The sequence below is a fragment of the Gorilla gorilla genome, chromosome 2, assembly GCF_029281585.2.
Source record: "Gorilla gorilla gorilla isolate KB3781 chromosome 2, NHGRI_mGorGor1-v2.1_pri, whole genome shotgun sequence".
NCBI lineage: Eukaryota > Metazoa > Chordata > Mammalia > Primates > Hominidae > Gorilla > Gorilla gorilla.
In genome coordinates this window covers 204,710,466-204,724,451 of record NC_086017.1, presented here as the reverse complement: position 1 = coordinate 204,724,451, position 13,986 = coordinate 204,710,466, and the positions used below count along the sequence as shown (strand labels likewise).

Sequence of the window (13,986 nt, the reverse complement as noted above, 5' to 3'; positions counted from 1 at the left end):
AGACTCCATCTCAAAAAAAAAAAAAAAAAAAAAAAAAAAAGGTGGGGGGCAGTCTCCAAAGGAAGGAAATGATTTAAAATCGTACAAGCTTAAAACTGGCAAAAAATATGAATGCATCAACATTTTAACAATCTATACAATATTCTGTAACATGCTGAAACTGTAGTAAAAACTTGATTGCCTCCCTTTCTCCAAATCCAATCAACCAACACACTATGTTCTAATTGAACAGGCTATACTAGAAACTTTGATCCTTATAATACATTAATAACTTAAATTTTGAAAGTTTTCTGGCTGAAGTATCCATGACCCTATTCCCAAGTGTCAGACCAAAGATAAACAGTAACGAAAAGGCACTCTCCAGACTCTTTTCCAACTAATGGACAAAGTCATGGCTCATCTCCTTGAGGGTGACTGATGCAGCTGAGTCACTGGCAAAACCCTTGCTTCCAAGGACATTATTTGGTACATTAACACCATTATAATTTTATATGTACAAAAGTAGTAAATCATTTCAAGGGAGTTATATGACTGCTTTCTCAGGAAAACCAGCAGTAGAACATAAAACTTGGCTTGACAGTGTACATATCTGAGTTAGTAATCCACTTTCTTTAAATAATCAAATTGGGAGCGGAGAGTAATGGGGTTGCAAAGCCTCTACTAAAAACATAAGAAAAGATACTTATGATTTTCCAATCACTTAAAAATGTGTTATGCTGGTAAAATTCATTGAATTGTTTCACTGTCTTGATAATTATATCACGAGGGAAATAAAAGAAATATATTTGTATACACTGTGATAATGATATACCACTTCCTGTAACGGTACTAATTTAGCATGAAATTATGAACCAGGGACTTGCAAATGTTTGTGGAAGTAATTCTAACAATCCTGAGAAATAACCACTATAATAGTCATTTTACAAATAAAAAAGCTAAGGCTCTGGGAGAGTCCCTGCCGAAGATGACACAGCTAGTAGTAAATGGCAATTCAGATTTGAGCACTAATCTTCTACGTTAGCACAAACTTAACTATACTGCCAAGGTGGCATGAGAAAAACCAAAAGTGACAGAAAATGAAAATAAAAGTTAAAATGAGATATGTCTCAAAAGAAGAATATTTAAAGGAAGAAAGAAAAGGAAAGGAGAAAGCAATGCAGAGCTTAGATTATTACTAGAGGGAGAGAATGGGACCACAAGGGCTGATGACAAGGGGCGAGCATGCTGCGCAGGCACAGGGTATAACATAGAAGAGCCCCGCCTGGTTTCTTCAGGATAATCCTATTGATTGTATTGTAATCCTACAACGCAGCTTAGAAACTGCTTTTAAATTTGCAGAACTTCTTTCTAATTTATTAATGATATCTGCTTTTTTTTTCTTTGAGATATCAGAAAACTAATAAGACAAGAAATTTAAGTACACGTTGAAAGAAAAAGATACTTTGTTACACGAAGCTGAAGTAAGGGAAACTTGTAACAAGGCAGGCTCAAACAGAGGTACCAACTACAGGTATTTTATTTTTATTTAATAACAATAATGTTTCACTGATTTTCTTGAGTTCTCAAAGATCTAAGTAAATTTTAGTATGCAATCCTATCTTAAAGCTAGGAACCTACAAGAAACAACCAAATATCAACCCCAAACAGTGACGAAGTGATTATTAGTAGGGCCAAGCTAGGAGGGTGGGAAGGGGAAGCCATGGTAGCCTACTGCAGGTGTTAATGCCTGACCTGGGTTACAATGGGTTCACATGGGGCTGTTGGTAGCCTGGTCCAGAAATGAGAAGAGTATCTGTGCAGGAGGGTGGCCTGGTGCAGGCTGGCAAAGCACAGGCAGGGTAAAGAGGATATCTCCACAAAGGCATGGTCTGGCTTCAGGTGAGGAGGGAATCTGTCTGGGGTCGGGCAGGGGCTAGCAGGTGGGAAGGATGAGATGGGGAGGCACCTGGCACAAAGCGTCAGAGCAGAGCTCAGTAAAAAGGACTCCATGACGAAGAGCAACCTGGCACGGATGTCAGAGCCCAGACAAGGTAAAAGAAGTGTCAGTGCTGGGTGCGGCGCCATGTGGTGGCCTGGTGTGTAGTATTGAGTCCGAGCTGGGGAAAAAGAACATTTCTGCAATGGAAAAGGACATATCTTCATTCAAGTTGGGTTATGTATAGGAGGACTGACCAAAATATGAAAATATATTAAGGATACTAGAAGCCCGTTTTCTATCAGGAAAGCAAGTGACAAATATCGAAAGGGAGAACACTAGAACAAACCTTGTAATGCTGGATTAAAATGGGAAGTATCAGCATCAACTCACAGTTTTTAATAAATAAATATACACGTGATTTAGGAATACAGATGTCAGTGTGTGTATATTCACCTGCACACACACAAACATTCAGATCACTTACTTCCTAGCTCTTTCCACTGAGAAACCAGGGAACAGTGATATTCCAATAACAGCATATATAATTTCTAGGTCTCCATTTCTAAACACCATTCTTCAAAAAAAGGAAGCTGGGTCAGGTATTGAGCCTGGGACATCTTGTTATATGGAGGGATAATACTGGGACAACGGGTGAAACTTGAAAGGGGTCTGAGAATTAGATATTGTAATTTATCAATGTTCGGTTGCTATGAGAAAATCTGTTTCTAAGAACTATACATGAACCTACTTGGAAGTGATAGGACTTAAGGTCAGCAACTTACTCTCAAATAGTTCAGAGAAGAAAAAAATTCCTTGTAACTTTTTTTTTTTTTTTTTTTTTGAGACAGAGTCTCGTCCTGTCGCTCAGGCTGGAGTGCAGTGGCAGGATCTTGGCTCACCGCAAGCTCCACCTCCCGGGTTCACGCCATTCTCCTGCCTCAGCCTCCCAAGTAGCTGGGACTACAGGCGCCCACCACCACACCTGGCTAAGTTTTTTGTATTTTTAGTAGAGACGGGGTTTCACCGTGTTAGCCAGGATGGTCTTGATCTCCTGACCTCGTTTTCCACCCATCTCGGCCTCCCAAAGTGCTGGGATTACAGGCGTGAGCCACCGTGCTCAGCCCAATTCCTTGTAACTTTTCTGTAAGTTTGAGATTAAATGGATCAACAAACAAACGGAAATGGGAAAGGTGGAAAGGTAGTAAGGTAGAGGGCAGTAAGAACTACTCACTGAGGTCTTCCGCCAGTTGAACGCGTTTACCAGTAAGCAATTTAATCTTCTTCTCACCGTCTTCAGCAAAATCTTCCAATACCTCTTTAACATTTTTCTCTAATCGCCTAACTGTTCAAAGAAAGTTAAAAAACTGAGGAGCATCGTTTTTATAAATGAATAAAGATGATAAAATTAACCTACATATATGGAGAGTAAATTTTTTATCATGTTAGAACTATTGCTAAGTTAATACTTTTCATAGTCATAGAAAATCTCTGTTATACAGTAGTTTTATCAGCATGAAACCTATATAGTCTCAGAGAATGTCATATTCTTAAGCTATATACTTTAATGGAAGTGCAGATTTCCCAAAAAACTAAGTGATATCTAGGAGTCCATTCCCAACAGAGTTTCATGCAATGAAAATAAACTCCTGGTATGTTTTATCACCCATCTTTTCCAATTATGATTTATTTTAAAAGCAAATAATAATTTTTTTCTTTTTTTTTTTTTAACAGACAAGGTCTTACTCTGTCACCTAGGCTAGCGTGCAGTAGTATGATCATAGCTCATTGTAGCCTCAAAATCCTAGGGCTCAAGTGATCCTCCCACCTCAGCCTCCCAAGTAGCTAGAATTACAGATGTGTGCCACCATGCCCGGCTAATTTATTTTATCGTTTGGTAGAGATAGAGTCTCGCAGTGTTGTCCAGGCTGGTCTCAAACTGCAGGCCTCAAGTGGTTTTCCTGCCTCGGCCTCTCAACATGCTGAGATTACAGGCATAAGCTACCACACCTGGCCAGTTTTTCTTTTTCTTTTTTTTTTTTTTTTGAGACGGAGTCTCGCTGTCGCCCAGGCTGGAGTGCAGTGGCTCGATCTCGGCTCACTGTAGGCTCCGCCCCCGGGGGTTCACACCATTCTCCTGCCTCAGCCTCCCACGCAGCTGGGACTACAGGCGCCCGCCACCTTGCCCAGCTAATTTTTTGTATTTTTAGTAGAGACGGGGTTTCACCGTGTTAGCCAGGATGGTCTCGATCTCCTGACCTCGTGATCCGCCCACCTCGGCCTCCCAAAGTGCTGGGATTACAGGCGTGAGCCACCGCGCCCAGCCCCAGTTTTTCTAATAAATCTACTTTTGGGAAGTATTTTGGCATCCTTCTATTAAATATGGATATTACCACTATTATTTTTTAATGTCAAAATAAGACTGCAGTCCCTATGTGGCTTACCTTCAGTATTTGTAAGTTGTTGCCTTAAAGTATTTGCGGTGATAGCAAGCATGCGCTGTATACGCCAAAACAAGACCACATCATTGCATTCCAACTGAAATATTAAGTAACTAAGATTATCAGATGCGAAGTTAAAATGAAAACTATAATCGTAAACACATACAACTACTAGAACCAGTACATATGTCCTAAGCTTAAAAAGTACCCAGATTTACCTAATGCATATACTGTAGATGTAAGCTACAGAATCCTTTCTGTACAGAGCCATGAAATTCTGCATAATTTGGCTTATATCTGTCTGACACCTAGATAGCTTTGTTTCAATTCTAATGACAAAGCAAATAAGCTTGAGTAGTAGCAAATTCCATTACATTGTATGTAAGTTGAAATTCATAGCATATACCCTCCATTTATATTTAGTTTCAGCTAACCATGTTTATCTTAAAGACGTCCTTAGGTTAACCTCTTTTCTTTGAGTCTGTACTCAAGCCATTTTTAAAATTCAGCTGTGTGAAAATAAATTGATGTATTTAAAAAGAAGCTTATTCTACAGAAGGCAGTTTCTACAGAAGTTTCTTCTTTCTACAGAGTTTTTACAGAAAGAAGTTCCCTCTACAATTAAAATTATGCAAAAAAAAAAAAACTTGCCACTTTTAATTAGGTGCATTTAAATACAAATTTATTTTCATCTACTGAAAACAAAAGAACAGCATGTTAGAAGTCTCAGTTAAATAAGATTGTTGATTAACTGAGCTTTTTCAAAAGGATATTTAAAAGCACTTTTGCTTGTAAGAAAATGCTGAAAATATATCAGTCTGCTGCCACCTAGGGGTTACTTTAAATTATGAATCATTTTAATACAAGAACTTTATGATTATTTAAAACAAGATTTAGTGATATGAAGAAATAATTATGACACCTGAAAAAAGCATGATAAAAATTGTTTTGCGGTATGATTTCCATTATGCAAATGGATGGTTATGTTACACACACAGATACACACACACTTTCTCTTTCCCTCTCTGTCTCTCTCCCTGTGTACAGAAAAAGTTGAATAGAAATACATAAAAATGTTAACTAAAATTCTTACAGGTCAGGGAATAAGGGACTATTTCCTGTTACTTTATTATTTATTTTTTTTTTACTATTTATATTCACACTTTTTTTTACTATTTATATTCACATATTCTTATAAGCATTGAGGATAATATGCACGTATCACGAACAAAGTGGCAAATGTCTTTGAAAAGAGTTAGATTATTCTTTATAAATTACACATACTTTTTTTCCCCAGATGATCAAATGACTTAAAATTAATGCTTAAGCTAAAGTTTACTTTTAAGCATATTTTAACCACTGTTGCTTAAAAATATTTCTCTTTGTTTTTGGAAACCTTACCTCAGAATCTACAAAATGCCTTTGGTAGTAATAAAAACCTCTTCGACAAAGGTTACAATGGTTTAGAGCTGTTTTTAAAAAATGTCTTCTATAAACTTGATGCCAAGTATCCTTAATCTAAAATGAGAAAAGAAAACAAAGCCCAGAGTTACTGTATATTCTTCATGTTGATCAACCACACTGAGAAGTTGTACAACAATTTTATTTACCAAAAAAGTTAATTAAAAGCAAAAGCAAGGTTATTCTTTACATAGTTATTCAAATTTTTTTATTCACTTACTTTTTTTAAGACAAAGATTAGATTTACTACTACTCTGACCCATTACCAATTATGTACTTAAAAACTAGCAATGATTTAAACAAATGCTGTTACTATAATCAAATAATCATCTTGTGGAGTAGACAGGGTAGGTATTATCTTCCCCTAGTTAGAGGTGAGGAAACCAATGCAGAAAGAGGTTGAAAGCCTTATCTAAAAACAGAGTTAGAACTTAAGATGGTCTCAGATCATGTCTATCAACTCAACATTTCCTTTCTGTTTATAAAATTTTACTGCTACCATACCAATATGATCCCTACCACTTTATTACTAGATACTCTGAGTGTCCAATATTCTTTAATACCCTCTGTCCTTTTTTGAGCAAAACAACAATAATGTTAACTAGAAAAACATCAACCCCTTTTGACAGATGAGGTAAGTGAGGTCAGAAAAGTGGTATCAATTATTGAAGGACATATTATTAGCTAATATAATGGAAATACACTAGAATTCACATGTCCTGACATCTAGTCCATACAATATTCTTCTTGTGGTACTTTGCTACTTATTTTATAGCTTTGCAAAGTGCACTGAACAAACTGTCACTTAAAAAACCTGAGGTTTTCTTGGTCTTAGAAACTAATTAAGACATACAGTCAATCCACTGCCTAAGACATGAGCAAAAAGTTAAAAAAAAAATCATGTAACATCTCTTCTATACCACTCTGAAGAGAAAATCCCTCCTACTGTATTCACCAACGTGCCACATAACGTTTAAAAGTGTCAAACTGAATATAACTTATTGTTAACGAGAGCTGGGACCAACAAGAATAAAACCTAAATCCACATTCAACTCAAACAGCTCATGTAATCATTAGCTTTCATCTCATTTTCAATATATAAATAATGCTAGATGTATATAACTGCTTTGAGTTTTACCAATTTTATTTTTATTTTTTTACTTGTTCTGACCTCTGGTGGAATTTAAAATAAGTATACACTCATCCCTTAAGTACAGAAACATAAATAGCACATAATCTTTAAAAGAGTTTGTGTGGCTTTGAAATTTGTTAATGATTGCTTTCCCCACTAGACTTATTTTTCTAATTGTGTTCACTTAAGCTAATATCATAAGGAGCTTTTGAATTCCTTACATCTTAACTAAGCAGTAGAGAATGTATTTTTTAAAAAACGTGGGCCCAAAAGTATTTTTTAAAATTCATCCTCAAAAAAAGCATCATGAAGGTAAGCAAAAAGTAGCCTAAAGTGTAGACTATTTTTATTCTCACATTAACAAAAGAGGACAATGGAGAAAGAACTCAATGGTCATATCCAATTTAATAAAAACAACATTTTTATTTTTTCTGAATCCACTCACATCTAATTGAGTTACATTTGACTGTAAACCACACACAAAAACACATATATATGCCATTTTTAAACAGAAATTCTATTTTGCAATCTGAAACAGTGTGACGTGGGGCAAAGGTCTAGGTCGGTTTCATCCCATTTTGCATGAACTGACTGTTGACCATTGAACTTGCCAAAGTAAATTTCTCCATTTACAAATTAAAGCATTACTCTTAAAAAAGCAATACTGAGAATAAAATTCCTTCTCTTCACGCAATTAAAATGACTAAGCTTTTACTGTCAGCAAATGTACACATGACAAAAGTCAAATTAAGCACTTAAATATCTAACTAACACATGTAGTAACATTTACTGCAAGAAACAAATACTAAGGAAGCAGATTCCTGCTTCCCAGCAGTATTTATTACCAAGCTTGGATCTACTTCTACTCCTCGGGATTCAAGGTTCTTCCGGACTGTGGTTATTTCATCACTTGCAAGATAAGCTGGGTGCTCCTCATTACATTTCAGCATCTTCTCCAATTCATTCTTGGTTTCATTGTGAACACACTTTAAAATGTTTAAAAAAGGACTGTGTTTAGATGGTTCATAATTTGGCGCTTGAAAAAGTCTCAATTTTAATAAATACATTACTATTGCATAAAAGATAACACAAGCTTAATCACAACAAACAAGGAAGAAACACAAGAAAGAACACAGCACCCCGGCTTATGAATGTGGTAAATGGCCTATGAACACAGAAGAATTTGCCTCATGAGAGGGGAGAAAACCCAGGGATTAGCCCTACTTGTTATGTATTTACTTTTGCTGAAATGTTTTTCCTGTGGAAGTTACAGCACCAGGAATCTTACCATGTATTTTCTTTCTTTCTTGACCGTAGGGTATAATTTGAATCTAGGAAAAAGCACCCTGAATGCATAGCAAGAGCTGATGTTCTAAAATGCTTCATATCTAAGAACTATACTTAAGAACGAGATTACTGTAAGGACTTAAACTTGTTGACATGTTTCTTTTCCAATAAATATAAAATGCATAGTTTGATTTTTAAAAAGCTTTTTCATAAAAAATGGTACTTCAGACTGCTCCTGTGAGGTATCTATCCTTCTTAAATTCACTTCCAGTCTCTTATCTGTAATTATTCATAATCTCTTTACCAAAGGAGGAAAACTTACCTACACTAGTTATGTTTGATAACAAGATTCTTATGCTGTGTTAAATTAATCTTGTCATTTTTCAAACCTCCACTCAAAATTGTATGATAGAAGAAACTAGCTTTAAATTCAATCATTACCCTAAATAAATTACTAGAATAGAAAATCTACCACAGCTACGAAACTGAGTGTTTTTTTTTGCCCCAAACTCTATCACAGCTATGAAATCTGAGTAGACAAGATTAACACATAAATGCAAACAATTAACTTGTAAATGGAACTACTAATTAATACTCTCTGAAAACTAATACTTCAGAAAAAAGAGCATTTGATAAAGAGAAAGTTCACTGTTTGCTTAAACATGTACTATTCAGTCTGAGATGGAAAGGAAATCGCTGGTAATGGTGTTCCCAAGCTCATCCTGCCTCATGTTTTACTTCCCCCTTTCTACCCATCATTTGACTGTCACCACACTTGGCCATTAGAAGAGAGAACTACTCTTGGATCTATCCTGACCAAAATTTCCATTAGTTTGGCTTAAACAAGGCGAGAATGTTTCAAAGGGATGAATTTTCCTAGAAAACAAAAGAAACACAAAAGCACAAAATACTTTTCAGAGAATGGATTTCTCATCTTTAAGTTTCTTTTCCTGCCAAATCCTGTCATTCAGCTAAGTGAACTTACGATGTGAGACCTAGGGATATTCTCAACCTCTTCTAGAATCTATGTCTCACTGTAACCTCCAGGTATGAGGTTGAAAACACTTGTTTTCAACTGGGAGTGGGAGGGATAGAAAGGATAGAGAAGGAGAGCTTGACTCAGTGAGTCTGACATGAGGCTAGCTTTTGAAGAAAAAACAAAACACTATATATAAACACCTCCCCGGGTGATTCAGATGCCCCTCCCTTCTATATTCCAAATTATGGCCTCTGTTCTACAGTCAGCCTGGGTCTCACACATGCTGCCCTGAAATCCTGTGGGGAGAAGGCTCTTCTCTAAAGGGTTTCCAGATTCCTCTTCTAGGCTTACAGACCCTTTGCACTGACTTTAAAGCAAATTCCTTTGTTTCTCTTGAAGGGATTCCCCTATGGGTTTAAGTTCCTGACAAAAATAACTTACGAGCAGGAATCATTTCTTTCAGAGACTGTTTGGCCAAAGCACATTTACCACCAGTCAGTTGCTGAGGCAAGTTCTGCCACCGATTGTTCTAGAGACTTTAGGCCTAATATCACTAAGTCTTGAAGGCCAGATACCATTTTTCTTTTGCAGTTTATCTCCCTTACAGCAGCTCTTTCTAATCAATGCATCTTCCTCTATCAAAGTCAGAAACCTTGGATGGATCTCTAGAAATTCTCTTCTGACAGACCTCCTTCTCTCAGCCCATCTGTAGAGCAGAGATAACCAATGCACCCTCAACACATGCATGACCCAATCACTAACTGTCTGCTTCTCAGCTTCGCTTCAGTCTCTTAATGGCTCATTTTTCACAAAAGTCATTACCAAAAAAAAAAAAAAAAAAAAATAGTAAAGAAACACAGAGAAAAAGAAGACTGTCTCTTAATTATTTTGAGGAAAGCTGAGACTCACATCTGATAGAGAACTTATGAAACAAGAAATGTGGGAAACTAGGAAAAAAATAGGATATAGATTATACAATTAACTGTATTTAAAATGAAAATGAAAATATAAAATAAAGAAATAGGGACATCTCATTTGGTCAATTTTTATTCTCTTTGTCTCCTCTATTTTTCCATTACTTGATCTCCTTTTTCTAAATGAATTCAAGGAACAAAGCAAACAAGAAAAGAAAATGGACTGGATGCTAAATCTTTTTCATCTTCATTATTTCTTTAATTTATGTAGTTAGATTCTATATTCTATTTAGATTCTTTCATTTAAGGAATGAACAAGGAACGAGACAGTGGTATAAGACTGAATGCTAGATAGGAAAAGAAGCTATAAGAATCAGAAAGGAATGAACAGGGGTGGAGGTGAGGGGTAGGGACTTTAATGGTAGATATAGATAAGATAATAAAATAAGGCAAGAAAAATTGTATCTTTTCCCGCCAATCATATTCATTGTACATCCTCTGAAAACCTTACCATTTTTTTCTATTCACAAGTTATTTTCCCTGCAGCTTCGATCTCCCAGGCTCAAGCAATCCTTCCCACCACAGCCTCACTAGTAGCTGGGATAACAGCTATGTGCCACCACACCTGGCTAATTTTTTTTGACTTTTAGTAAAGAGGAGGTCTTGCTATGTTGCCCAGGCTGGTCTCGAACTCCTGAACTCAAGCTATTCCTCTGACTTGGCCTCCCAAAGGGTTGTGATTACAGGAATGAGCCACCGTGCCTGGCCTGTTCATAACTTTAATCTTCCTTTTTACCTCAAACAGGGAATTGAAATGAACAAAGTAATCAACCACAAAAGGGGCATGTTTCATCTCTTGTCTTTTAACAACATGGCTACTTCACTTAAAAAAAACTTTCTTATGTAGTTTATTCTTTATTCTAAAGATTCATTATATTTTAGAAAGTATGATATAAAACATTTAATATTCCTGAGACTGGTCTAGAGCCACAAAAAGGTTATATTTTAATGCCTGAATTAAAATGAACAAAATTATATCATCATAAGACCAGAGACTTGTTTATTTCTACCTGTTCTTGGGTCCGGTTCTTCCAGTATAACCACCTCTTTTTCCAGTCTGGACCCACCATGTTTTCAATTGCATTTTCAGCTAGAAAAAAAAAATTAATTTATCAAGAATTTTATCACTTACACACACACAAATTATAACTATTTCAAAGTGTTATATCAATATGAAGGCAGTTGAAATAAAGGAAAAAACCCACATGACTGATATGGCACATGTGTAAGAGTTTAATTATATATGTGTTTATGATACCTAAAAGTATAATTGCTTATAAAATTCCTATAAGTACAGTAGCAAACACACTAAAATATTCTGCATTATAGCTTTATAGAATATAAATGCATATAAGCATCATGTGTCCATTTTATTCATTGGTTTTAGTAGTTACAAAGCAGTTGACTAAAAAAATTCCACAAATAATATTCGACTACAGTATTAATGACAAAGACTTTGAAATGTTCAATATATTTCTACAAATGTTCACTAAAGTTGGATGACTCCTTCACCACTGTGAACTCAGAACTCAATAAGCCGTGTCTTTACTTACTATCCTTGAGACGAGCCTGCAGAGCCTCTTCCATAAAATAAATAGCTGCATCCCACTGCTGTTTATCAGATATGGATCGGTCTTCCAAAGCATTGTGTTGAATAACCCTCTGAAAATAACAAGAAGAGAAAAGGCCAACTTGTTTTACATCTCATCATTTTAGTAGTTCTATTCAAATTGACAGCTTAGTAAATATGGAAAAATAACCATGTATATAAACCAGCATAAAAATATATCCTTCCTATAAAAATGCATAAGCTCCTTTTACTTGCCTGCTTATTTGTTAGCTTGCTATCTAAAAAATAAAGAGTGGAGATTCTCTCCTGGCCCAAATTAAACAAGCTAACCATATGGGGTGCGTGGGTAATATTACACATTTACATTATACAAAATATTACAAATTTAACTACATGAAATGCAACATCTAGAAACCTAAAATTCAGGGCTTAATAATTCAGATCATGTTCATCGCTCCTTTTTGCCATATGACCTATATGTTAGCCTTTTCAAAAATGAGGAGAAAAAAATTATTAACTATTATTCCCAGTGTTAACAGCAACGAAAAAAGTAATAAGGTAGACATATAAAAGGTCTATAAAATCATAAAAGTTATTTATTACAGTTGAAAATTGGCTTCCAAATTTTGTAATTTTTGGATGAATAAAAATGAAGCCATTTTCTCAGTAAGCCAGTCTTAATAAGGCATTTAACAAGAATAAATATGGTTTTCTTTTTTTTTTTGAAAACGGAGTTTTGCTCTTGTTGCCTAGGCTGGAGTGCAATGGCACGATCTCGGCTCACCGCAACCTCCCCTTCCTGGGTTCAAGCAATTCTCCTGCCTCAGCCTCCCGAGTACTGGGATTACAGGCATGCACCACCACGCCTGGTTAATTTTGTATTTTTAGTAGAGACGGGTTTATCCATGTTGGTCAGGCTGGTCTCAAACTCCCGACCTCAGGTGATCCACCCACCTCAGCCTCCCAAAGTGCTGGGATTACAGGTGTGAGCCACCACGCCCGGCCATAAAGACAAACACTTCTTTAAAATAAAATTATAATTACAACCAGCTCTGCATTTTCCCAGAAAATTGCCTAATCCTGTAATTCAACAACACCTCTAGTAACTCTCTGAGCACAGCAGGCACTTAACAGATTTGATTTTGGTAGTGAGAGCATTCTACATAACAAAAGATTTATCAGGTGGTGTCAGGAACCAGGCTTTGCCATTAGAAAGGGGCTTGAATCCCAGCTCTGTCAATGACAATAATAGGAGTGGTTAAGAATTACATCAAATAATGCTTGCAAAATACCTAGCAGAGTTCCTGGCACATAGTAAGCATTCAATACATGGTAGCTGGTGTTATGATTTTAGGCGTCTAACATTTTATAATCCACTGAAAACCAACGCATGTAGTTCCTTTCATTATCACAGAGGGTAAAATTAGAAGCACCTATCTACAGACAGGCCCATAAAATGGCTAACAGATGACAATTTGTAGAAGTTTATCAGAGTCTGTTTACTGCAAAGTTTTACTTTTTTCTGAAATGATAGCCAAGAAAGAAACAGCAACAGGTGATTTTAGAAGGGCAGGGAAATATTAAAGGGCAGATTACAGATCATCAATCTGTTTCTTTACTTCATTATTTTTAATTCAGAATGTAATTTAGTCATATAAAAAGTCTCCTATGAAAAAGTATCAATTTGAGAAGCTATATAAAAATATGAGGCTGATACCCCAGTATACAAACAACATACCAAGCTGTCCTCCGCAAAGTCATTCCACTTGTGTCGTTTAATACTTTCTTCCTTAACGGCCTCTTTAAGTTTATCAAATATGTCATCATGTTCTTTCCCTTTCGGTTCTGTCATGAAGCGGGAAAATTCTTCTTGTAGGGTCTCCCAAGCAACCTAGAATTATTTGAAAGAAAAAAAGCTGTATTATTACTACATACTTCAATGGTTAACATGAAAAATAACACATGAGCTCAAGCCAAACAGATGTGATAAATAAATCAGCTTATCAGAAAATATATGTGAAACTACATTAACAAAAAGGCAAATATAAACTATGATGTAGAGGTCTCACACGGGTTGCTTGGGATATGGCTTCCTGGTATGTTTTCCTAGACATGTATAGTGGTTCTCATTTTTAAAATTGCATGCTAATATTTAAAAATTGAGAGATTTCATGTAAAAGTCTGCATTTACGGCTTCTCTTGAACTAACTGAGAAGGGTATACCCAT

The 13,986-nt window shown here is 35.9% G+C and overlaps 1 protein-coding gene across 7 annotated transcripts in view; it reads right to left on the bottom strand.

Annotated features, from left to right (window-relative positions):
* The window catches only part of OPA1 (OPA1 mitochondrial dynamin like GTPase), a 104,683-nt gene that overhangs the window by 27,170 nt on the left and 63,527 nt on the right, over window positions 1-13,986 (bottom strand). For all 7 annotated transcript variants that reach the window (XM_004038222.5, XM_004038225.5, XM_004038224.5 and 4 more), the window contains 7 exons: window positions 13,498-13,650; window positions 11,743-11,851; window positions 11,200-11,279; window positions 7,795-7,935; window positions 5,758-5,874; window positions 4,360-4,453; window positions 3,150-3,260 (listed from right to left, as the gene is read on the bottom strand). In XM_004038222.5, coding sequence (XP_004038270.1) covers window positions 3,150-3,260; window positions 4,360-4,453; window positions 5,758-5,874; window positions 7,795-7,935; window positions 11,200-11,279; window positions 11,743-11,851; window positions 13,498-13,650 — 805 coding nt within the window. The remainder of the gene's footprint in view (window positions 1-3,149; window positions 3,261-4,359; window positions 4,454-5,757; window positions 5,875-7,794; window positions 7,936-11,199; window positions 11,280-11,742; window positions 11,852-13,497; window positions 13,651-13,986) is intronic.